General features: G+C 41.5%; 1 protein-coding gene and 1 long non-coding RNA gene across 5 annotated transcripts in view; one reads left to right on the plus strand and one right to left on the minus strand.

Annotated features, from left to right (window-relative positions):
- Positions 1-229: 229 nt before the first annotated feature.
- LOC116043963 lies at positions 230-11,651 on the plus strand. The gene is made up of 3 exons (XR_004103579.2): positions 230-337; positions 3,978-3,987; positions 11,606-11,651. It is a non-coding gene; the product is annotated as an uncharacterized LOC116043963 (long non-coding RNA).
- Positions 2,456-23,774, minus strand: part of fam110b (family with sequence similarity 110 member B) — a 33,300-nt gene continuing 11,981 nt past the window's right edge. Inside the window, exons 2-6 of one of the 4 annotated variants that reach the window (XR_004898306.1) lie at positions 13,972-14,101; positions 6,479-7,142; positions 4,735-5,147; positions 3,350-4,313; positions 2,456-3,314 (exon numbers count right to left, since the gene is read on the minus strand). Coding sequence is in view for 3 of the 4 variants with exons in the window: in XM_031291002.2 (XP_031146862.1) it covers positions 3,431-4,313; positions 4,735-5,147; positions 6,479-6,601 (1,419 nt within the window). In the remaining variant the exon portion in view is untranslated. Of the gene's footprint in view, positions 4,314-4,734; positions 5,148-6,478; positions 7,143-13,971; positions 14,102-21,672; positions 21,977-23,774 lie in introns of those variants that run through there. The other 3 variants (XM_031291002.2, XM_036005224.1, XM_031291001.2) reach the window with 3 other exon arrangements.

Genomic DNA, 23,774 nt, shown 5'->3' on the forward strand with positions numbered 1-23,774 from the left:
CCTGTAATATTACTGCTGGAAAAAAAAACAAAAAACGCTTGAAGCGTTGTTCTTTTTTTTTTTTTTTTTTATCCCAGATTGACAATGATCATCTCTGTTGAAGGCAACTTCTTACGCTTGTAAAACTTGTGACTTGTGTGACGTACTCAGGGACCTTTTTGGTTCTTGACATTTGAATTATCCCACAGATCTGCGTGTGGATATATGTAAGACATTTCACAGAGTGAAGAAGTGATGATGGCACACGTGATGTGAGTAAAAGCTTGATTGTTTAGGTCACTTTAACACCTGCTTCATTGTGGTTCGCGCCAAAGATTAAAAATGATGCATAGTTGTGGTCCGCTTTATCTTCTTACTGACCTTAATGAAAAGTAATGTATAGTGAGAAGCACAGACGTTAGCGAGACTGGCTAACTAGCTTCCACTTTCCTAGTCGAATACTCACTGAACCGCATGATGCATCTAACCAGGTGTTGAATGTGAAAAGTGACATCTCAAATCACAGCTAACGCTATGTGGGTTTGATCAGATACATTTACAGAAAGTCTAGTTTATCTGCTGAATTCATGTTTAAAACGCTCTGGTTCGAGTTTGCACCACAAACAAAACAAGAGTTTTGTTGGAAGTTGACTGAGAGCACCTAAGTAGTCTAGGTGCAGTTCTTTGGTCTGCAGTTGGTCCGAGTTTGAATGACTTCATACAAGCCTAAACATATCAAATTAAAGCCATAGTGCGTAGTTTCTGTCTCCCCCATGAGGAATTCTAAGTAATGACAACAATTCTGTCGGCGCATCCACATGATACAAGCCTTCCGTGATCGCGCTTCACCCCCACCCCTCCTCCACGCAGTTGCTAGTAGCCAAGGAGGACACGGAGGATTAAAAAAACATGATGGACTCTTCAGAAGAGGTAATGACCTTCACTCGAGTTTCTGCGCGCAAAAGTCGCCGGACGACACCAATACACCAATTTCTAAACATAGCCATGCTGAGAAATACAGAGAGTTGTGTGGAGCTAATTAATTAGCTTTGTAGAAACTCATTTGGCAATGGCTTGAATGTAACGGACGTTCATTATTATAAAAAAAGTTACACACTAAAGCTTTAAATGGGCAAACGCACCAGAGTTCACTTGAACTGAACTACCCCAACCAACGCGCCATTAGTGATTCATTATGCCTCATACAATATTTAATACATTTAACTATTTGACCAAATCTCACCATTTGAATGACAAAAAAATCCCCCAAATGACAACACGTATTCATTCTTTGAATGTTAAGTGGCAGGGTTCTCTTCAGTGTGGAGCCTCTGAATTAAGCATATCCAATCACAGGACACTAAAACTCTCCAGTTAAATGTTTCGTTGGTTCACGTGAACAGGTTGATGACACAATTGTTTATAATGTATGAGCACAATGATGTGATGGTGTAACCTTAATGCTGTACGAATAAGTATGCTTGAGAGATTATATTTTATATTGTGTGTATATCTGTCCAAATCATTCAGTGTCAATCGAAAAATACGATATCTAGCTTAACAAGAGCTAAAGCTTTGTCAAAGCTAGCTCACCATCACTTGTGTTTCTCAACATTTTGCTGTCATAGTTTGACAACAACTAACCCATTTAGTTAGTGCTGAAATGTTCCTTCAACAGTCACCTATAACAAAAATATCTACGTAACCGATCTGACTTTGTTACGGTCAAACTGACTTTCCGATGGGATTTCTCATTTTTGACAGATAGAGTTCAACATCTGTTTTGCAAAGATGTCAGGACCCTTGTTGAAAGTTTGTTTAAACGGAGACATCAACACTGTGACATAGGCCTTTCTCAAAGTGGACATCTGACATTTGTGGCCCGGACCAACAAGTAGTGAGTTTCAGTTTACACAGAAGGTAGGAGGAGTTAACATAAAGTCGGGTTAGCGTTGTCACTTTTTATCTGAAATTCAAAGTACTGTTCAATTGAGGTCACATGTATTGATCTGTAATGAATTAAAAATTCCGTCTATAAGTGCAACAGCCTTGTACTCCAGCGGCTGGGGGTATTGGTTAATTCCACTTTGATCTACTAGGCTGTTGTTCTCTTTGCTATCGCAAAATGGTGGCAACTAGTGAGCTATGCTGAACAGTTAATCATGGCACCAAACCATCTTATTAGTAATGGGAAGAAGAATGTTGGATTTGACACCATAGATTTGAAGAAATGGTGGATAAAAGTAAAGCTGTTTGCGGACTGCCTTACAGTAACATTACTAGCTTGTCACTTACTGTAGTGAGGCAGTGGAGGCACCGCAAACCAACAAATCATAATACTGACCAGCAATTATGAAACTTATTTATTTAGAATGGCTTTTAATACATAGCAGCGCTGTGACATTTTTCCTTTCTTCCTCCTGCTTTTATGTAACCTTTTCTGATTTTACTGTATGTTATGTTTGATTTTTTTTTATATAATTTTTTTGTATTTTTTGATGTAAAGCACTTTGGATACCTGCTGGTTGCAGTACAGGGCAATATAAATAAATGTTGGTTATTATGAGACTTGACCTTAAAAGTCATTATAAAACGCTTTATAATGTGTTATGATGAATTGTATATCAAGCATTTCGAATATATCGACTCATGGAACATTCACACTTCCGTTTTACCACATGTATCAATCCACACTAACTCGGAGACACACGCGCGACACCGCAGTACATTTCTCCCGCGTTTGCGTGGTTAAAACAGTTTGCCAAGCTGGTGTCCTCTCGGCTTCTCAGGAGCTGCCGACTGGACAGCTGTGACCAAGGACAGAGATGGCAGAACGAAGGGTGAAGTCAGTGTGGATTGAACAGATAGAGCGCCAGGTAGCTAGCATGCTATGTAGGAAGATAATCCCACTTAAAAAAGGCTTTGATTAGTCAAGCCAAATTGTTCTCTGTGAGAAAGGCCTATGATCCTTTGTAGTGAGGCGGTCACTTTATGGGTCCTTAGACAATCGCAGTGCATTTTGCTCTTGACAGACTTTGTCTGTCATATTATTCAGTGTCCAGAGAGAAACAGCTATCTAGTTTCTTTTCAGACATGTCCCGTTGTTTGTCTCTCTAGATGGAACATTTTGTTCATATAACTGTCCAAGTTTTATTTCTGTCCGTTCATAGTGTTCATGTTGTTCTAAACCTAATTGGTTAGAGTCCTTTTCATCATCTCTTTATTCATTTCTAAAAAAAAGTGTCTGTTTTTTCACCAAGTTTGTTAGACCTGTCAGGCTTTCTCTTCCATCTATTCATTCAACCATCTATACATTTTCACAATTTTTTTAGTTCAGCGCCAAGATCACAGTCCCTAAACCTATGAAAAATTCTGGTCCATCTATCAATTCTGAAACATGGGGCAGTTTGTCTGTAGTTTAAAGTACATCCTATCCACTGTAGTGCTCGTTCTAAACATGTGAGACTTTTTGCGTCTCTCTCGCCTGTTTGATGCTGTACAGCCACTTGATGACTCTTGCGTTTCGCTCCACGGCCGAGATGCCGTATGGAACACGCTCTCCGGCCTCCTCCTCCTCGTCCTCTTCCCCGTCCGACAGCCCGTCGTTGGACGATCGCCGCGACCGGTCGCAGTCAGACGAGATCATAGAAGCGGATCGGAAGTTCAGGCTGACGATGTCCGAGTTGGCCCGCGCAAAGTTCTCCGGACCGACGGCCTCCAGCTCCTCTGGGTCCAGGCCGCAGTAGTTAAAAAAGCGTTCCACGTCAGCTCCAGCCCGGGCGTACCGGTCTGACAGGTCTGATTTAGATCTGTGTAGCGAGGAGCGACGAGCCACGGATGAACCAAGCTCAAGCTCCACGTTGGCATCGGTTGAAATATGGGAAGGGCCTCCGAAATCACAAGGTAGCGACTGAGGGGTGATGTTGTCACAGAGCGAGGGGGATGGAGTTGGACGAGGGGGAGGCAGCGACAAGGAAAGCGCGGGAGGAGGGAGGGAGGCGGGGTTGGGTTTTGGAGGGAGGGGCGGAGCTGAGGAGCTGCTGGATCGGGCCGTGCGAAGGGGCTTGCCGTTGCACAGTCGCAGGAGGTCGGACGAGGAGTGGGAAGTAAGCAGCGGTGGTAGTGGGGAGCGAGAACGGTCGAGAATTCCTTCACCTCGTCTGCTGAGGTTGAGGTTTCCTCCCTGTTGTGGGCTGCGGCGTCCCCCGCTATTGATCGGAGGAACCTTCAGGGAATGGGAGAAGGACCGGAGGGAGTGGGAGGTGCTCGGACTGGGAGCTATGTCTGGTGGTTGCTCATTAAGCGCCATTGTCGATCGGTAGGTTAACGGCATCCTAGGAACAGAAAACAGGAAGATAAATACGTAATGAATCGGGTAGGAAGACATAATCAAGTGTGTGGACAAAAACATATAGGCTGAATTAAAGTACTGTACTTTACTGTTTTTTTTTTTTTTAGCTTTTTCAACTAAAGTCAACCAAACTCTAGTGCACTTGGAAGCGTCCGTTTTCAAGCAGACCAGAGTTCGAATGAGCTTTCACACCACCCCAAACAAACCGGACTATCTGATGAAACGCACCAGGGTTCGGTTAAAACGCACCAAACTGCTCAGGTGTGAAAGCAACCTTAGTTACTATTTAGGAAGCATGGTCCGGCGTAGTCCCATCAGTCAAGGTGACCCATTTGCGGTAGACCTGTTTGAACACAAAAACGGCTCATAATCATTGCTTAAATGTTAAAAAAAAGTAAATTTACCCTGATGGCGTCCAACTCCTGGCCATTCCCCCTGATGCCCTCATCAACACAGCACTCTTAGCTCCACCTCCTAGTCCTTCAGATCCCGCTCCTGAAGAGGACGATGAGTTTAGCAGATTTTTAAGGATCTCCAGGTTTAGATTCTCCCGTTTGCTGCTGCCGCTGCTTGTTGCACATGTGTCTGACTTTGCGTTGTTATTGGATGCTTTGAAAGGTATCCCGCCTCCATTTCCTCCTCCACCAATCCCAGAGCCTCTCTTGGCCAGGAGGGTGTGACCGGCGGGAGGCTTAGCCATCACGGGTGGTTTGATAGGCTCCTGCTTGGCGTTGATAACTTCCTGGCTCTTGACATACTTGGCCTTGTCAGCTTCTAGTCTCTCAACAGCACTGAGACGCTTTGGGTTAGGTTCCACCTGAGACAAATTAAAAAATGTTAATTAACACAACAACACTCAACCATTTGCTCATGTTTTTACAACAGCAAAACCCACACAATAAAATAACGTCTGAGTAAGGTTTGTTGTTGTTGACTTTACAATATGTACAGTATGTTCTATTGATCTGGGGCGCTGTGTTGGTTGAATGTTTCATGTCTGGATTTATTGCTTTAATGAATAACAGACCGGACACCCTCTCTGCAAAGCCGCATTCTTATGTTCTTTTAGCCTAAAACTAGTCTAGGCTCAACAGCTGTACATTGCTGGGATAAAGCCTGACATCCGGCGTCGCTTTCCCTGCAACCGGGGCTTAGTGCCGCCCAGGCGGTTGTGATCGGTTTAAAGACATACAATCAAGCTAAAAGGTTTTCCCTCTATCACAGGATAAATAACCAGACTGTAAGGAGATAGGTCTGGCAAATTCTTATTTGAAAGCAGTTTTCTGAAGTTTGATTAAAATGCTTATTCTAAAACTTGACTAAAATGTTCACTACATTTTTGTCAACTAATCTTTTGATGACTAAAATGTTGAGTGTTTTCAGTCCACTAAAACTAGACTAAAATGTTTACAAGACAAGACATGAAATGGCTAAAAAAGACTGAGGTTGACTAATTAGGACTAAAACTAACATGGACTTTTGATCTCAGGACTAAGATTAAACCTAAAAATCCCTCCATCCATCAGCTATACCTGCTCATCCTTTTAGGGGGACATTGGTCGAGAGGCGGGGTACACCCTGGGCGGGGATGACACATAGAGACGGACAACCATCCACGCTTACATCTTCACACCTATGGGCAATTAAGAGTCGCCAATTAACCCAACCTGCATTTCTTTGGACTGTGGGAGAGTGAGGGTGCCCACACTTCACACAGAAGGCCTCTACTAGATACCACATTAGTGTCTCAATTATAGAACCGTCTGTATGGATACTGATGATTGGCCCTCGTATCACTTTGTATTGAAAGAATATTTTGTGATATTGCACTCCCCTTCTTCGTGACTGAGTCCTGCATTTTAAAAGCATTCTGATCATGGTACGGCCTTAGTTAGTTCAGTTCAATACAAGGTTTACACACAGACACACACAGACACACACACACAGGGCTGAAACTAACGGTTATTTTCATTGACGATTAATCTGTTGCTTATTTCCTCGATTAATTAGTTACCTGTTGTCTATAAATTGTCAGAAAATGGTGAAAAATGTCGAAATGTCAAAGCCACACACACACACACACACACACACACACACACACACACACACACACACACACACACACACACACACACACACACACACTACCTGTCTCCTGAAGTAGTCAGGGCCCTTGTTAAGGATGCGGAGGGGTACGGTGGAACTGAAGGCCGTTGCGGGGCCGGCGGCCTTGCTATCTGGCAGGGCTGGAGCCAGTGTCTCTGTCGGCATGGCAACGAGGCGACTGGGGTGGCCGGCCGTGGTGGCAGTGGGTGCGGGGGGGTCGACAGAGGGCGGGGGCACCGGAGGACCCCCAAAACATGAAGACACAAGGTGGAAGAAGAGGAAGTCTAGAAAGAGATAAACCCCCTGGCCCTCCTCATCGCCTGTGGGATCCTGTGGGACCGAGCCAGACTCTGGGCTGGGGGGCTGCTGAAGTGCTGTATCAAAATATTTTACTGCATTGCCTGAGCAGGAGGAACTCAGTTTGCAGCTCAACAACTGATATCACTGGTCTGTACTGGTTTGTGATGCTTAGGTTCAGCTGACCTGTTCCTAAAGCAAGATGGACAGATGGATGGATAGAAAGAGAGAGAACAAGTACAGTGACAGAACGGAAAGTAGGAGAAGAGAGTGATGAGTGTGTTTCAGTGCAGTGGTGTGGATGAGTGCTTCCACGGGGCCGAAGGAAAAGCAGAGGATGGTGGAAAAGGAAAGCCCCGCCGCCTCTCCACGCTCGCTTCAGCTCTCCCTTCAGCTCGCAACACACTATCTGAAATAGGCAAAAAAGGGAAGAGATAAAGAAACAGCCAATGAGGTTAGAGTTAGACTGTGACATCATGCACCTAGCAACAATCGCAGGAATAGCTAGGAAACACACACACACACCACTGTGTAAGGAATTTGTGACACACACACACACACACACACACACACACACACACACACACACACACACACACACACACACACATATACACACACACACACACACACCACTGTGTAAGGAATTTGTGATGACATAAACATAAGCATGAAACTATTCATTTAAATGTTTACTCATGCAGGATTAATGACAGAACACTAGAGTGGGTTTCAGAAACAGCACACATACCCACTGGACCTGCCCACTCAACCACTTTGTGTTTACTAAGCAGCTGTTGGTTTGCTCAAAGGCACCTTAGTGGTGCCATCAGTTATGAGAGGACACCAGGCCGGATACAAACCTACAACGCTCCTATGACAACTGTGATTTGTTAAGCGTCAGTGCTGACGCCATCAGCAAATGTTAGCTAATGTTAGCTCATAGCTACAAACGGCTGTACTTAACATTCAGAACATTAATAACAAGATCTAGTGGAGTGATGCTGTCCTGAGCAGAGAATGAGGTCATACTCCCTCTGGGTGTGTTTTGTAATCTGAGCTTCGCTGTTCTTTGTTTTGATAGCTGGTCTGGCCGCACGTGCACGTGAGTGCCTTGTGCTTTGGTATCAGATGCCGAGGGCTGTGACAAAGCGTCCGTATTTGATTATTTGAAGAGTTGGGGAACGGTCTGCGAGAGCCGTGTGGAGGCAATCCCAGAACAATTCTTTTTTTATGAATATCGAGTAGAGCACCTTTAAAGCGCACTGCTGTTAACACGGGCGTCTCAACATGGCTGCAGACTCATACCGGGCATTCAGACCCAAAACAGCCCTGTGTTAAAAACAGCATGTTACAAAATAATATACCAAGAATGTGTACTTCTGTGTATTTGACTGGCTTATGTAGCACATTGCTGGATGGAAGCACGGTTCAAGTTTTTCGCCAGGCGACCCTGCGTTTTTTTTAGCTGGAGCCCTGCCTTCAGTTTTTTTTTTTTTTTTTTTTAACTCAGCAGTGTTGCCTTTTGTGAACTCAGCCATAGTCCTATTGAAAATGAATTAATGCTCGTCGGGTTTGGGTGAGTTTTCTACAGGTCCATGTAACTTTGGACCTGTCAAGACCTCTGCAACATGGCACCATCTCACTCACACACAAACTGTACCTGCAGGGATAAAGAAGTAGCAGTGTTTCATAATTGAAAAAAAAAACCACAGCAGCTGTCTGCAGTCAGCCAGTGAGAGAAAAGACAGCTATGTCAGTCTGTTAACCACTCACAGTAGAGCTGCTAGCTCAGCTACAACACAGGTACCCACACAGAAACTCTCTCAAAGTGGCATACATGTGCCTCTAGTAACTGTCAACGCACCACCAGACTCGTTGTCCTTCCAGCAGAGACCGCAGCTTCTATTACATATACGTACATCACAAGGTCGGTTTGAATTTGATTAATTGTTCAGCCCTACTCCTGTCTCTGTTCAAAGACTTCTCCGGTCGCCCACTGACTTTGGTCCGATGACCTTTTTCCATTCCTGCAAGAAAAGGCTGTGTGAATACTGAAGGGATCACAGCAAAGTTCTGTTTTGGTAGCTATATGTATTCCTGTAATGGTCAGTAGCTAGCCCTCTGTGTAGGTAACTAGCCTGAAGGTTGAACTTTAGGGGACTCTTCTGAATTTGCCCTAAGTAATGAAGTAGTCGTAGAATATCTGAAATAGTTAGCTTATTTGCTGATATGACATTTACATGTGCAAACACCAGGTGAGATACTAGTTTGCATGTGAATATGCTCTCAGTAAAGGAATGTGTGCATATCACCAATATGTGCGTCTATCCTGAAATCAACTTTATTTCCCCCATTGTCGTTGGGGCTAACACCAATTTTTCCACTTCATTCATTCTATGGAGAGGAGGTGTCCCACAAATGAATCTATAAGTATATGCAATTTCCCGTTGCGGGATAATAAAGTATGTCTTAAAATCTTAAATCTACAGTATACAATACATACTGTAATGTGGGTGGGGATCCTGAATAAATAGAAAGGGATTTAAAGTTAACTGCATTTATTTGGAAGCATGATGCAGTCTTCTGTCTGTATGAGACTAATGAAATGAAAATGTAATCACACTGACCAACATCACTGACCAGATGTTTTCTGTAGAAAGTTGATGTGTGTTCTGGAGTAAATGGGGGAAAAGTAAAAAAAAAAAGAAAAAAAAAAAAAGAAAAAAAAAGTGCTCTGCTACATCGTCACGAACGCTTAGTCTTAGTTATCAAATCCAAAATGTGCCCAAACATTAATTATTTATGCTAAAAGATATCTCTTATTTGTTGTGACATTGTTACAATTCAGAATCGTAGAAGATTAATTTTTAGATTTTTATGTTCACCTACTCCTATTCTGTGACTGTATTTAGTTGTTTTTGGGGCCTGATGGTGTGCGGCTGTGCAGAAATTAACTGTCTTCAGTTTGAAGGTTGTAAATGTAGACTTTTTAAGGATCTGTGAATGTAATATGCGATTACTTTATGATTCCAGTACTGAAGGCCATATGTTTCTAGTTTGCCACACGTACACACACACGCACACACACACACACACACACACACACACACACACACACACGCACAGATTTCATTTGGATTAGGAACATGTGTCCTGCTCATTTCCTGCAGAACACAGGATCAGAGAAAGAAAGGAGAGAAAGGCAGAGAAAAGGTGGGCAAACGGTAGTTCTCTTGTCTACTTGCCATATCCTACATTTTTCTCTCTCTTCTTTCTTACCTGTAACCTGCACCTTCACTTACTGAATTTAACTCATTTTGAGCATATTATGCTCCAGCAGACAAAGCTAAAAATCAGATAGAAAAGTGCGTACACACACACACACACACACACACACACACACACACACACACACTCTCTAAACACATGATAGTCATGAGCGAGAGAGAGGGCTCCAGCCTTCCATGCCTGCAGGCCTATTCTTTCCCAGAGAACACTTGGTTGTTGTTCATTTCTGGCTTTACGAATTGCAATGTCTTAGTATTGTGTTTACCAGGAATCAGATGTGGGCTGCAGGATAGTTGAGATGGGCACCCAGAGTACACACATTGGGTGCATTTAGATTATATGGTTTAATCCGTAAATCCTCTATGTGTTTATGTTAGGTTGTAACATTTTCTGTTGGTAGAAAAATGAGATAATCCAAATACATGGCCCTTGGAAAATTTCTAACCAGTGTCCAGCAGCAGCCTGTGTTCTGCTTCACCTGAGGCTGTCGGTGAAACTGACGCATTGTGTAGCACAGTGTCATTTACAGACGCTGTTGGCACACATTGAATGTATTGATGATTGAAACATCAATGCTTAAAACAGTCTTAGTACGCTTCACTGTAAACTGGTCGGTATTATATAATCGAAATGACCTGGTTTATCCACGAGTTAGCATCTAGAACTGTGTATAATGTCTTTCACCTCCTCTCTTTCCTCTTGTTTTAGGTAACTCTCTCCAATGTATCACCTCTGGGCATACAGCCGAGAATCAATAACACACACACACACACACACACACACACACACACACACACACACACACACACACACACACACACACACACACACACACACACACACACACACACACACACCCTCTAGCTCTTTCTATTTCCTGTGTTAGCAGCATGTTGAGCAGAGGCAGCAGAGTACTGCTGGGAAACCAACCACGCTCTCAGCAGAAGGAGCCAATGCACTCCACATTCCCACCAGTGTTTATACAAGTTCAGTGTTCCCTTTTAAAGGTTGAGCTTTCCATTTATAATGACCAGGTCAAACACAAATACTGATTTACACCAGATGCTGTTATACTATCACAAATAGACAGCTACAGAAGAATAAAGTGCACTGATACACTTAACTAAATACTTGTTAATTAGCCTGATTAGGATGAGTTGTGTGGATTTAGCAAACAATGATATAGATGCCATAATCCCATTAAATGTTTACGCACAGTGGCTTTAATGTAATTTGGAGACAGAAAATGATTAATGCAAGGGAACAAAATAAGAAATTTGTGGGAATTATTAAATTGAGGGAACATACTAATTCATGCACACACATTATCAAAAATTACACCCTTTATTTTACTAAACTCCCCACATGTTCACAACCTAAATGATTAGTTTCTCGCTTAAAACAATATCAAAACTTAATTTAGTGACACAATAACAGCTGTACAACAAGAATGATTACAGTTTGAGTTGAGAAAGGCTGCGACATTTCGCGAAAGACACACAATGATTTTCTGTGTTAGTTGAAAGAAAATATCAGCAGAAAACTGCACTTTAAAATATAACTGTCTGGGCGCCCGGATAGCTCAGTTGGTAGAGCGGGCGCCCATATATAGAGGTTTATTCCTCGACGCAGCGGGCCCGGGTTCGATTCCAACCCATGGCCCTTTGCTGCATGTCATTCCCCCTCTCTCTCCCATTTCATGTCTTCAGCTTTCCTGTCAAATAAATGCCCAAAAAAGAATCTGAAAAAAAATGTAACTGTCATTCCTTTTGTAGTGCTGCCTTTTATATTCAATTCAAGGTTCAATTTGTTCAACAAAATAAAGTTGTTTGTTTTAAATTACATTACATGTCATTTAGCTGACGCTTTTATCCAAAGCGACTTACATTCTCAACAAGAACATTGTTGTAATTTAGCAGAATACTGAAAGCAGCAGAAATGCAGAACTGAGTACACTTTAATCTGTTTATTTATCGCAAGCAATATCGTTATCCCGATATTCAACTACATTCTCGAATATCACATATTTTCCTCATATCGTGCAGCCCTAGTGACAACAAGAGCTGTGATTTTTCTTCTAAAGGTTTCCAATGTGGGTGAAGACTGTTGAGGCTTGGTTTTCTGCTCCTTTTCACTAACACACCTCCACTGCAGACCTTCTATTTATTGTAACATTATTACAAAAATCGATTTTTGCCATTTGTTAGTCGATTCAGAATCCTAGAAGATGAATTTGGGGGTTTTTATGTTCACCCACTCCTATACTGTGACTGTATTCAGTTGTTTTTGGGGCCTGATGGTGTGCAGCCGTGCAGAAATCAACAGTCTTCAGTTTGAAGGTTGTAAATGTAGACTTTTAAAGTCTCCACTGCAGACCTGCTCACCGCCATCGCCGCTCTCTATCACAGTCAACTGAACAACACAGGGGATATCAACTGATGGAATGTGACACTGAACTAAACTAATCTATGCCGTAGGTATCTGCAGAGGGAAAGCTGTTAACCCCTTGCATCAAGTAAGAATCCACATTAGGTTATGACATCTGTGTGTTTCCTGGTGACTGATTAGAGAAAAAAAGTTTTTTGTTTTGGTCTGCAGGGCAAACATACTGCCAAAGAACTGGGACCAGGAGCCATTGTTTTTTTTAAAAAAAAGTGACTTAATAGTACACTTCATTAATTCAATCAATAAAATCATATTTAGAGTAATGTTATTCTTTAAACAAAGTTATCTAGCAGGCTATAGAGAGATAGAGAGAGCGAGACAAAGAGTTTTCTATTGCAACACTTATTCAAACATCATAGTCACTACGAAGACCAACCTGATGACTGTGTTGTTGTTTAATGGTGTGCAAAATGCATCTTAAATGGAATAAATGTCGGTTTAATTGACTCTGTTATTTACCTACAGCAGTGGTTCCCAACCTGGGGTCCGGGGACCCCTCAGGGGGGCGGCAAAGATCACAGGGGGGGCGCAAGTCTTTATCTGGTTTGAGGTTGAGGTAAAAAAAATAAATATGTGCACATGTTTAACAAATTATGATAATACACTAGAATATATAATGTATACAAAAGTCGGTATAAAAACTATATATTTTTGTTCTCGCTTAAAATTGTAGGCAGGCTACTTAGTAGGCCAAACCTCCGGGACCTCTTAACCTGGGACCTTGCTGTCATCAGTCAGCTGCTAGCTGCTAGCTACTAGCTGCTATCTGCTAACTGCTAGCTGCTATCATCCCGCCACGGCATCACTGTTTCATGAATGAAACATGGCGGAGAAACGTAAAAATGCTGATAACTGCGCTCTATCAAAAAAGAAAGTAAGGCTCTATCTCGAGAGTTACCTCCACTTCGGTTTCGGGAGGGGGGGCTCAGCTTTTCTTAGACATAAGTAGGGGGGGCGCCAAGGAAAAAAGAATGGGAACCACTGACCTACAGTAACAGCCATGGTTCTTTAGATATGGTGGAAACAAACGGGAAGGCACAAAAGGCTTTTTTCTAGTTCCTGATTTAGATACTGATTTAGCAAATTGGAGCCTCTTAGTTCCTGGGAAGTTTTTGGTCAAAAGGTCTGTTAGTTAACATGTGTGAGTATGCAGATAGTTGTTTTCAGTTTATTAAAAAAAAGACATATTTGGATGGACACTGTACGCAACAGTTAAAAAAAAGGGGCTAATCATAGCCTATTTATTACTAAAGGATGCATTTGCTGAGCTTTTGTTGAAGCGAAAACTAAATAGAAAAAAAAAAAAAACGAATGAATTTCTTCTTTTAGTAGTAAATGGAATGTCTTGTATAACTTCACTTTTTCATTCTTCATTTCAAGATTAGATTTTTCTGCAACATTGTCTTTTCTTCAATCAATAGTATTAGTTATATCACAGAAACAGGGAGAGCATCTCCAGTGTGGCGTGTTGTATGTAGTGTCACATAAAAAAAGTTTTTTACCAGTTTGGAGCTGTCCTATTGGGAGCCTAGCCTATTGGCTACTTCTATGCTCCAAGATCTTGCTAGTGGCTGTTGGAACTGGGCGCCTCCCCCTTCTCCTCCAGGTGCTGCAGGTTGTCAGTCGGCACAGCTGTCAATAAAAGAAACACAAAGGACAAAATATTAAAAAGGTGCTGTAGGTAGGATTGTGAAGATCCAGGACTTAGCCAAAGAATTTGAACATCGACAACTTCTCAGTCCCTCCCCCCTTTCTGCTAAAGCACAAACGGTCTCCTAAGCCCCTCCCCCCATAAGGGAGAATGAATGTGTGTGCATGAGCAGTGATTGACACGCAGTTAGTTGTGATGTAATGTAGCGTTTTATGTGGAGTGAGCACGGTGCCGGACTCTGTTTAAAAAAATAACCTTTTAAATGCTACATTGCTTTCAAGGAAATAGCGAAAATAGCAGGCGAACCAGACTTAAAAGTGACACATTTTCTTTTTAAATAAGTGCTGGGTGGTGGATCCAAATTCATGCCGATGTAAAGAGTGGTTCTCGTGGATTTCGCAAAAGTAACTGATAAATATTTAAATAAACTTTAAAGTGTTAAATTGAGAACGGAATTTGGTGTGGTGGGAGCTGTAGTACTCCCAACTCACCCGCCAGGCTAAAGCTGTCAACATAGTGGAAACACTACGTGTATTATTTTACTTATTTATTTAAAGATGCAACAAACAAAAAGGAGGAGGGTTGAGCTGTTGTGATCGTCATTTCCGGTAAGTACATTAAGGCTGTGCGCGATTTGAGACAACATTCCCCGTCAAATTTTACGCATTATGCAAGTCAGTACGTGATGTACAATGGAAGTGCGCGGTTTGAGACACACTAAATGTGTGAAAGTGTCCACTACAGTCAGTGTCCAACCCTCTTCTAACTAACTGCTCAAATCTCCAGTCATTCTCTTGGTTTTACACATTTCTAGTCCTCCCTTCCCTTTATACGTACAGTCTAGTTTTCTTTCCAGTTGTATTCATTGTGTAGCTTTTCCTGGTTCTAAGCTTCATCAAATCCACTTCTTTTTAATAGCTGACATCATCACTTGGCCCTGCACTGATTGGTTCTACATTAATGACTCACTGTGGTGCCTGTGTATGCAAGAGCTCAGCGGTCCAGATGGTCACTCAGTGGGAGCTGGAGTCGCACCAAATGACCTTCTAGCTGTACTACAGCTACACAGCAGAAACCATAGGCACAAACACACAAACAGGTTCCCATACTGTACATCCGTAAATAGGAACATTTTTTTTACTGCGCACCCTTAAAGTCAGCAACACTCTGGCTTTCATTTCAATCTGTTATGATAACATACTACTTGTTAATTGCTGAGATCTGGAACATGTGAAATTCCTACAACGAAGTTACGGCTCAGACGATCAGACATGTTGGACACAAACCAACAGTCTATGCTGGAATTAGAAGGCCACCCGGAGAGCACAGACCTTCACCAAGGCGTGCCCTATCTCACTATGTTAATGCCGTGTGAACTTTCACAGTCCGGAACTAATTTTTCACCCTATCTCGCAATGTTAACGAAAGCGAAAAATAAATTGTGTCTCCACCCCAAAATAACAAAATAAATTGTGGCTCCATAATGTAATGGTTTCTTCCTTGGCCCATTCTACACCCTTACACCAAGTTTTATGTAAATCGGACTAGTAGTTTATGTTCTATAATCCTGCTGACAGATAAACAAACCTACAAACAAACGGACAAACCAAACTGAAAACATAACCTCCTTGGCGGAGGTAATACAAGTTGTAAGTAGAATTTTCAAAGTTAACTCTAAGTTGCCAGTTTTTTTTTTTTTAAATAAATCAAGAATATTACAGATTTTTTTTTTTACAATACATTTCACCTACGATTATAAAGGATTACATTTTTCATTTACGGTTGCTGCCCAGTTACAGTGCAGTCCGGCCCACCTGCAGACCAGCTGGTCCACACTAAGCTAGCACACCTCAGAGCGTCTCTCCTGCCTGGATGCTGACCGAGGGTAGAGGAGAGGACGCAAGGTCGGACCAGCGTCTGAAGGAGTTTGGCTGACTTTGCTGCATTTAGCATCGGAGCAGAGGGCGCCAGAGCAACCAACAGAAACAAGTCATACTTCTGTTGTTAGTTTTCTAGATAGGTAAGTTACTCTGTGAAAAAAATAAATAAAATAAAAACATAAAAGTACAGTGACTCGACGAGATTCAATGAGACTCTGGGGCTTTTCGACTGATGATTTTAAATAATAAAACTTTACTGAGCTAAAGTGCTGGCTGATCCCCCAGACCAGCAGGATAAATCTGGGTGGGGAAAGTTAAAGAACAGATTGTTCATTACCACGCCTGAGGTGCCCTTGAGCAAAACATAATGCACATTTATGTTTTACAGTGACAACTTCCTGTCACCTCTGCAGGAATATGGTTTCTACTATTTTACTACCCATTACACTTTAATGAGCAATGTCCTTCGAAGTGAAAGTTTTACACATCGGTCAATATTGTCACATTTTATGTTGAAGGAGCTCAGTCTGACTTCCAGATGTTTAGGCTTTAAAACCATTTGTGTCCTTGCTCAGCCTGTAAGACAGTCACTGTCACCAAAGCACGGGAAAAAAGCAGATGTTAGAACGGTCTCTCTGTGTGTGTGTGTGTGTGTGTGTGTGTGACGGGGGCTTTTCCAGCTCAATGATAATGGAAGTCTAGCTCCTCCAGCCTGACTCAGCAGTATTAAACACACACGTTACATCACAAGTGTGTAGCTGGTCCTATAGAACACAGTGTTTAGGACTGGCTTGTGGCTGCTGTTATTCAACCCATTTTTCTGTTTGGCCTTCATTTGACTTATTTTACTTTCTGAGTTCTCCTTCTCTTTCTATCCCCTCCCTGTTCGGTTTCTTTCATTTGTGTCTTCTTTAAGGGAGGAGTATTTAGTTACAACTGTCTGTAACTGTTAAGATCTATTGAGATTATGTTTAAGGCTCTGGGCTGGTTGCATTTCTTTAAACCAATCGCAATCGTCTTGGGCGGCCCTAAGCTCCGGACGCAGCGACAGTGGCTCTAAATAGTCTCAGGAAGGAACTTGTTTTGGAGGAACATTTGCACCCGCAAAAGAAAATGTCACTTACAATATTAAATGAAGTTAACTGTTCACACAATACAGTAACATGAGCTATTTAAATTAGCTGGATACATGGTCAAACCTCATTGGCTCTTACCAGTGTACCTCTGTGTGTACTTCGTCCGCACGCACGGACATCGTGCTGGATGACAGGCTTTATCCTGGAAATGTACTTCAGTCCCATCAACTCACCTTCATCTGTTCCTCTGCTAATCTCCACCCCCCACACCCCCCCTCCCACACATTCCCAGCAGGCACTGGGGTGGACAGGCTGCTCCAGAGCATGAGTCCACAGCAAAGGCACCACCAACAGGGTTCAGCCCATGTGATGGATATTTCTCACAAAATGTTCTAATCGAGCTGAACATCATCACTATAATGTTGAAGGCTTTCAATAGACAACCAGTACATCCCATGTTGTATTAATACATTCTACAGTCATATCAAAGAGGAGCCACATTGGCTGCATCATAAGTGAATAAAGTGCCAATATTGGCCAACTATTACACTATTACAGTCCAACAGTCCATTACAAATATATACAGCACTGACAGGGTGTGTGTGTGTGTGTGTGTGTGTGCGTGTATGAGTATGTGTGTTGACATGGCCACTTGGTGTAGCAGAATAAAGGTTAGAGCTCCTAATTATAAACTTAGCGAGGCCAACTGAGGACAACAAAAATGCAGAGGTTATGTTTGCAGTCATATGCAGATTCTGATTTGTCTTGTTCTTTAAATGATTGTATTTTATTGAAGACAATGGTCTTATTTCCAGTCAGTTGGTTTGGGGTGAATAAACTGTGCTACTGTACAGCGTAGTTTGGTCCGAGGCTGGCGCTATAGGTTAGCAAACTCTACTTCTTCTACTCTGCTTACTGGCGGGTTACAGCCATGTGCAGCCGGAAACAACACAAGTCGCCGTGGCCATCCAACTATGCATCCAATCAATCTACGAGACAAAAAAGGAAAGATGTTTTCGGGAATTTGGTTTAATTGAGCAAGTTTGAATTGTTCTTTCATGTCAGCTAGTATTAGCCATGCTTCATGCTGGTGCATGTTCCAAACACGTTCAGTCTGCATGCTCAGCACAGCCATTCATTTTGGCCAGCCTCCAAACCCTGCCATGACCCTTGTGGCCATGAGTTGTTGACAGAATGTATGTCACGCAGAGCTCAGCTATGTAGATGTGGAAAGTGTAAATTGAGCTTTAATGATATATTGTCTCTAGAAGTGTATTATTCAACTTTTGTTTTTGTTAAAGAAGGAAAAGAAAATTGCAATACTCAATACTATGGAATCACAACACTTCCTAGAATTGTGAAAACACTAATACAAATCAAATCGGCACCCATGTATCGTGAAAGAATCGAATCGGGACAAAACCATATCGTCCCAGCCCTATTTGCTGCCGTGTCTTACTGTATGCTCCACTTGTGAATGGGAAATGGATGCCCCCTCTGTCACCTCCCCATTCCCCTCTCTCTTTCCCAGTGTGTTCTACCATTCTCTAATCTTATTACAGGCTTTGAGCTCTTCTAGGCAGAGTAAAAGGGCTGTGTGGTATCAGCATTGTTATTGCATTTTCATATAACTGAGATCCCCACTGAGGCAAAAGTGGAGCAAGTCTGTCTTTTAATAACAGAGGGAGAGAGGCAGAGAATGAAGGGAAACATACTCAGCACAGCCATGGAGGATAAAAAGGACAAATACCTAAATACCAGAACAAATATGGGAAATGTGTATATATATTTATAAAGGTTACTCCAATATTTCGGTTTACTGATAATAATCATAATTCATTATAAGTGGGAACTGGTCCAACTGATATGACAGGTGAACAGTTACCAGGATGTACATAGGTTTTTATTTCTCTCACTGTGTGGAACTGTGATGGTTTCACATCACAGATGATAAAGAAAGGCATTCAAATGTGTTACAGTTCAAACATGTGACTTGACAATGACATGTACGCTGTTATAGGAGTTGAGTGTGGGGCAGCTGCTCTGCAGGTGAGCTGGACTGTAGCTGGACAGGGGAGGGAATAATATATATCTCATAAGTGTTTTGAGGAAAAGAACATCTGTGATAATGTTGAGTGTTTGTTAAAACAAAATCAAAAAAACCCTATAGATAAATAAAGCCATGAAACAAACTGAAATACGGTCGACCAAATTGTGAATTGTAAATATTGTGAATCTTGCATGGACATTACTATGATGCAACAGGTGCAGCAGCCACTTCACAAACAATTCAAATAAACCATTAGGGGTGTGCAAAAAAATCGATTCACATTCGTATCATGATTCAGGCTCTTCATATATATATATATATATATATATATATATATATATATGAAGAGCCTGAATCATATCATATCATATATATATATATATATATATATATATATATATATATATATATTTATTTATTTATTTATTTTTTTTCTACTGCAATCACATGGGTGATTGGATGGGAAAAGTAACTACATTTACATACTGTGAATCGTTTTTTAATCGAGAATCGGTTTTGAATCGAAAATCGATTTTTAATCGAATCTTGAGCCTAAAAATCGATATTGAATTGAATTGTGACATTTTCTGAATCGTGCACCCCTATAAACCAATGTATCAAGTTATGCCTGAATTCTTTCCAACAATGCCATTGCAATACAATGGAAATTGAAATTTCAATGGACAATAAATTATTGTAAATCTTAATCGAAAAAACTAACTAAACAAAAAACAGGGAAAAACCTCGGACAGATGCCCGTCCAACACATCGAGGCAACAGATAACTGAAGCAGGACTGGGTATGAATCCTCAGGACTTTATTATTAACAATAACTGTGTCTGTAGCATTGAGTACTGAAAACTGTCGGTTTTACAGATTAAATGTCAGCCCACTGCTCTTACCTTTCTTTAGTGTAAGAAGATTCTCTATCTGATTACAGGATTGGCTGACAAGAGAAGTACAAGTTCAACTTTCTCTGCCAGCCAGTAGAATACACAGACAACCCACAGAAAGATTTCCCTCTATCCTTATCTACAGTAGGAATCTTTGGAAATCCAAATCGAAAAATACAGAACAATTAAATAAAAAACACTGAATTACCCCAAACCTTTAAAAATTGTATCAAAATGGAAACTCTGTGGAAGCCATCTGGTTGTTATCAGTAGCTTCAACTAATTATTTGAAACAAAGTGTGAGATGACAAGAGAGATACTTCCGCTAAATTTTTCAGATGGCTTTAAGGACAATTCCGGCACAAAACAAACCTAGGGGTTAATAACAGATGTGTACCCACTCTGTTGCTCTCTGGGACATGTTTTCATGCTAATCGAATGAGTTTGGAGCTTGAAAGACGCTAGCGCGGACCGCCGATTAGCTTACAATGCTAGTATTCGGGGTACAGGGAACGTAAAAACAAATCGCTATTTATACCACTAAAAAGGCTCAAAATATCACCAAACTTCAACGGTAGCATAATGAGGGTCCCTAAATGTTAACCCGAAGCATTGAGAACTTTGTAAGTGTACAGACAGTTCTGTTAATAACTCCTAGGTTAGGTTTGCGCCGGAATTGTCCTTTAAGTATCCATGCAGAGCATTTGGTAACAAAAACTCTCTTATATGGATGCCAATTTAGATTATTTCTTTTCTCGGAGCGATAGCCGACCCTCGTTAACCGATCGTTAACCGACAACGGTGTCCCAGTTCCCCCGGCCACGACGCTCGGACATACTTTCTGCGCTCAGCGTCCGCGGACAGGTGCAGACTTGTACCGGTTGCGATGATCCGCACATTGTCGCGGACACAGCCATTTTCCTGAAACCCCTTGCCCAGCTGTCCGCGGAGCCCCGCGGCCTCTTCCTAACCCATCCACCTGCGAGGTTGTCAGCTGTGTGTCTGCCTGGCGTACTCTGTGTGTAGGACGGCTGATTTAACCCGCCAGTCCTCATCGATATACTGTAGTGCCGTCCAGCAGAGAGCCACAAACTTAACAGAACACAGCCTAAAACGCAACTTGCTAGTGCAAAGTAGTTAACTAACAACTTGCAAGTTAACTAGCAGTTAAGAAAGACTGTACAGCCTATTTTTCTTTTACAATGCAAAAAACTTTTTCATAACTTTTTTGTTTTAACAATACTGTTTTTAACTGTTTGACTGATAGTATTAATCAGTCAAAATGCTAAAACATGAAAGCTGCTCAGACAGGTTTACTTTCTTTAAAATACTCCCATTACACCTAATGACACTGCCAAACCAAAACCAAAGTAGAAAAAATTATGCGCTTGATCTATTCTTGATTAGTGAAATCAATGTATATACTGTAGTACTTGCCTGGAATGACAAACCTGCACAATCAGCTCTAAATGGTACATTCTAACACTGGACCATTGCTTTCCAAACTGACCGATATCCAAGCTACACAAGTTGAGTTTGAAAATTCTTTCACTTTGTAGACACTTGTGCTTTCGCTTAATTACGGGGATTATCATAAGAAAAGTCTGGAGAACATCATACTTCTACATACTACATTCAAACAGGTGGACTCACCACAGGAAGAGCATTTCCTGGAATTCCACACAGCTATCAAGCATTTGACAACTTGGCGAATGAGGAAGCACGCAATCACGGTACACATTGTTGCCCATGTCAACAATAGGTCCGCCTTGCGTCACGGTGAGCCAAAAGGTAGTAGTCCACCGTTAACATCGTACGTCAGCACATTTATATGCAAGCATGCAGAGCCTCACAAGCGGATGTCAAGAAATTGATAGGAGAAAAAGCTGGATTTCCAAGAATATGCTTTTGAAATCCAGGATGAATGTCAGAGAAACTTCAGGAAGCAACCCAAGAGGAGCCTGAAGCCCTGGTTAAGGTAAGAAGCACAAGAGCGAAGGTGACGTCTGCCCGAGCTAATGAGTTTAGAGACAGATCTAGTCTACTCTATTCGCCTTAATCACCGTACTAGTCAAGGACGTTTTTTTTTTTTGTTTTTTTTTTTTCCACCAGCCCACCTTGTTGAACCCAGTCAAATAAAATCACTGTTTGGAAATAAAAGAGCTTAGTAAACATCTTTGAAACCATTTTTAGAGGTATTTTGACAAGACTGTCTCTACCATGTTTGGGATTAGTTTCTGATCTGACGTTGGCACTGCTTTCCTCTTTTTCAACAGGAAAGACAGAGGCTGACATCTCTAGAAAAAAAAAAGGATGAGGGGAGAGAAAAGGGTAGGCCTGAAGAAGCAGCTCGGTATCTAGGCTTTTTGTGTGCTTCAGGGCAGCACGATGCCGGCTGGAATGCCAGAAGAAGCAGTGCCAAGATCAGTTCAGACACTAATCCCTACACACAAACCAGGATCATTTTATCTTCGGTCACATTATTTGCCAGCCAAATAGTAGATTTATGTTCAAGTAATCTACCAGGAATGTGGGCTTTCATGTATTTCATTGGCCATCACATCACATCAGCCAAATGACTTTTCCTTGCTTCGCAGCTAAAGTTTTGTAGGACAACGGACAGCTACACTATGTTTGTCCCTTTGCATCATGACACCTACTGTCCCATGATAGATAGATAGATAGATAGATAGATAGATACTTTATTGATCCCCAAGGGGAAATTCAAGGTCCCAATAGCTTAAAGACATCACACACAACATACACATACATCATAAACAGGATAAAATAACAAATCCACATGAATAATATGTACAATAAAAGAAAATATACAAAATAAAAATCCACATGAATGTACTAAGGGATGTATAAGCATGAGAGGCTTGCAGTGACAGGGCAGGGACTGACCCTGGGATTCAGTCTGCACAGTAAGGTGCTCTATGAGAGGGTGTGTCATGGTGATATAGTGCAAATAAGTCCAATAGTGCAAGGATAAAGTCTAGAGACCAGCATTAAATATGGACAATATAAGAGAATAATGTAGACCTAGTAATATAAAAAAACTATAGCAGTGCAAAGATATAGTTTAAAAAAAAAGACAGCATTAAATATGGGCATTATGATCTAGTCATAAGAATGATTAATCAGGTAATCGTTAGCTGATTGACTGAAAATGAAACGCCAAAACTGTATAATAATTAGGGGTTGGAATCACCAGAGGCCTCCCGATACAATATCATCCCGATACTTACGTCACGATACAATATTATTGCGATTTTTAACATCTTGCAATATTCTGCGTTATATTACAATTTATTACCTTTTTTCCAACTTCAAATTATGTCCCCAAAAAGGAAACTTTGTCAACATGTTTTTTTAACTAAAAAAATACATTTCTCTGTTTGTTTATCTCACTTCAATTTAATTGCTGCAAAATGGGATTGTCAAGCAGACAGACTGACCAACACACAATAACACATAATACTAGATCGATACTTGGCGTCTGTATCGATACAGTATAGCCATGGAAAATATCGCGATACTATGCTGTAGGGCTGAATGATTAATTGCTTTTGCGATAATATCGCGATATGTTAAAACGCGATTTCCTAATCACAAAGGCTGCGATTTGGTCACATGACTCGCGAGAGCAAATCAGTCTGCACTCCGCAGAGAAAGCAACTAGCACGCTAACGCTACGCCGTACCTTCAGCTGATTTCTGTCATATCAAACAACTCTGAGTTGTAGTTTAAAA

This window comes from Sander lucioperca, chromosome 9 (assembly GCF_008315115.2).
Source record: "Sander lucioperca isolate FBNREF2018 chromosome 9, SLUC_FBN_1.2, whole genome shotgun sequence".
Classification (NCBI taxonomy): domain Eukaryota; kingdom Metazoa; phylum Chordata; class Actinopteri; order Perciformes; family Percidae; genus Sander; species Sander lucioperca.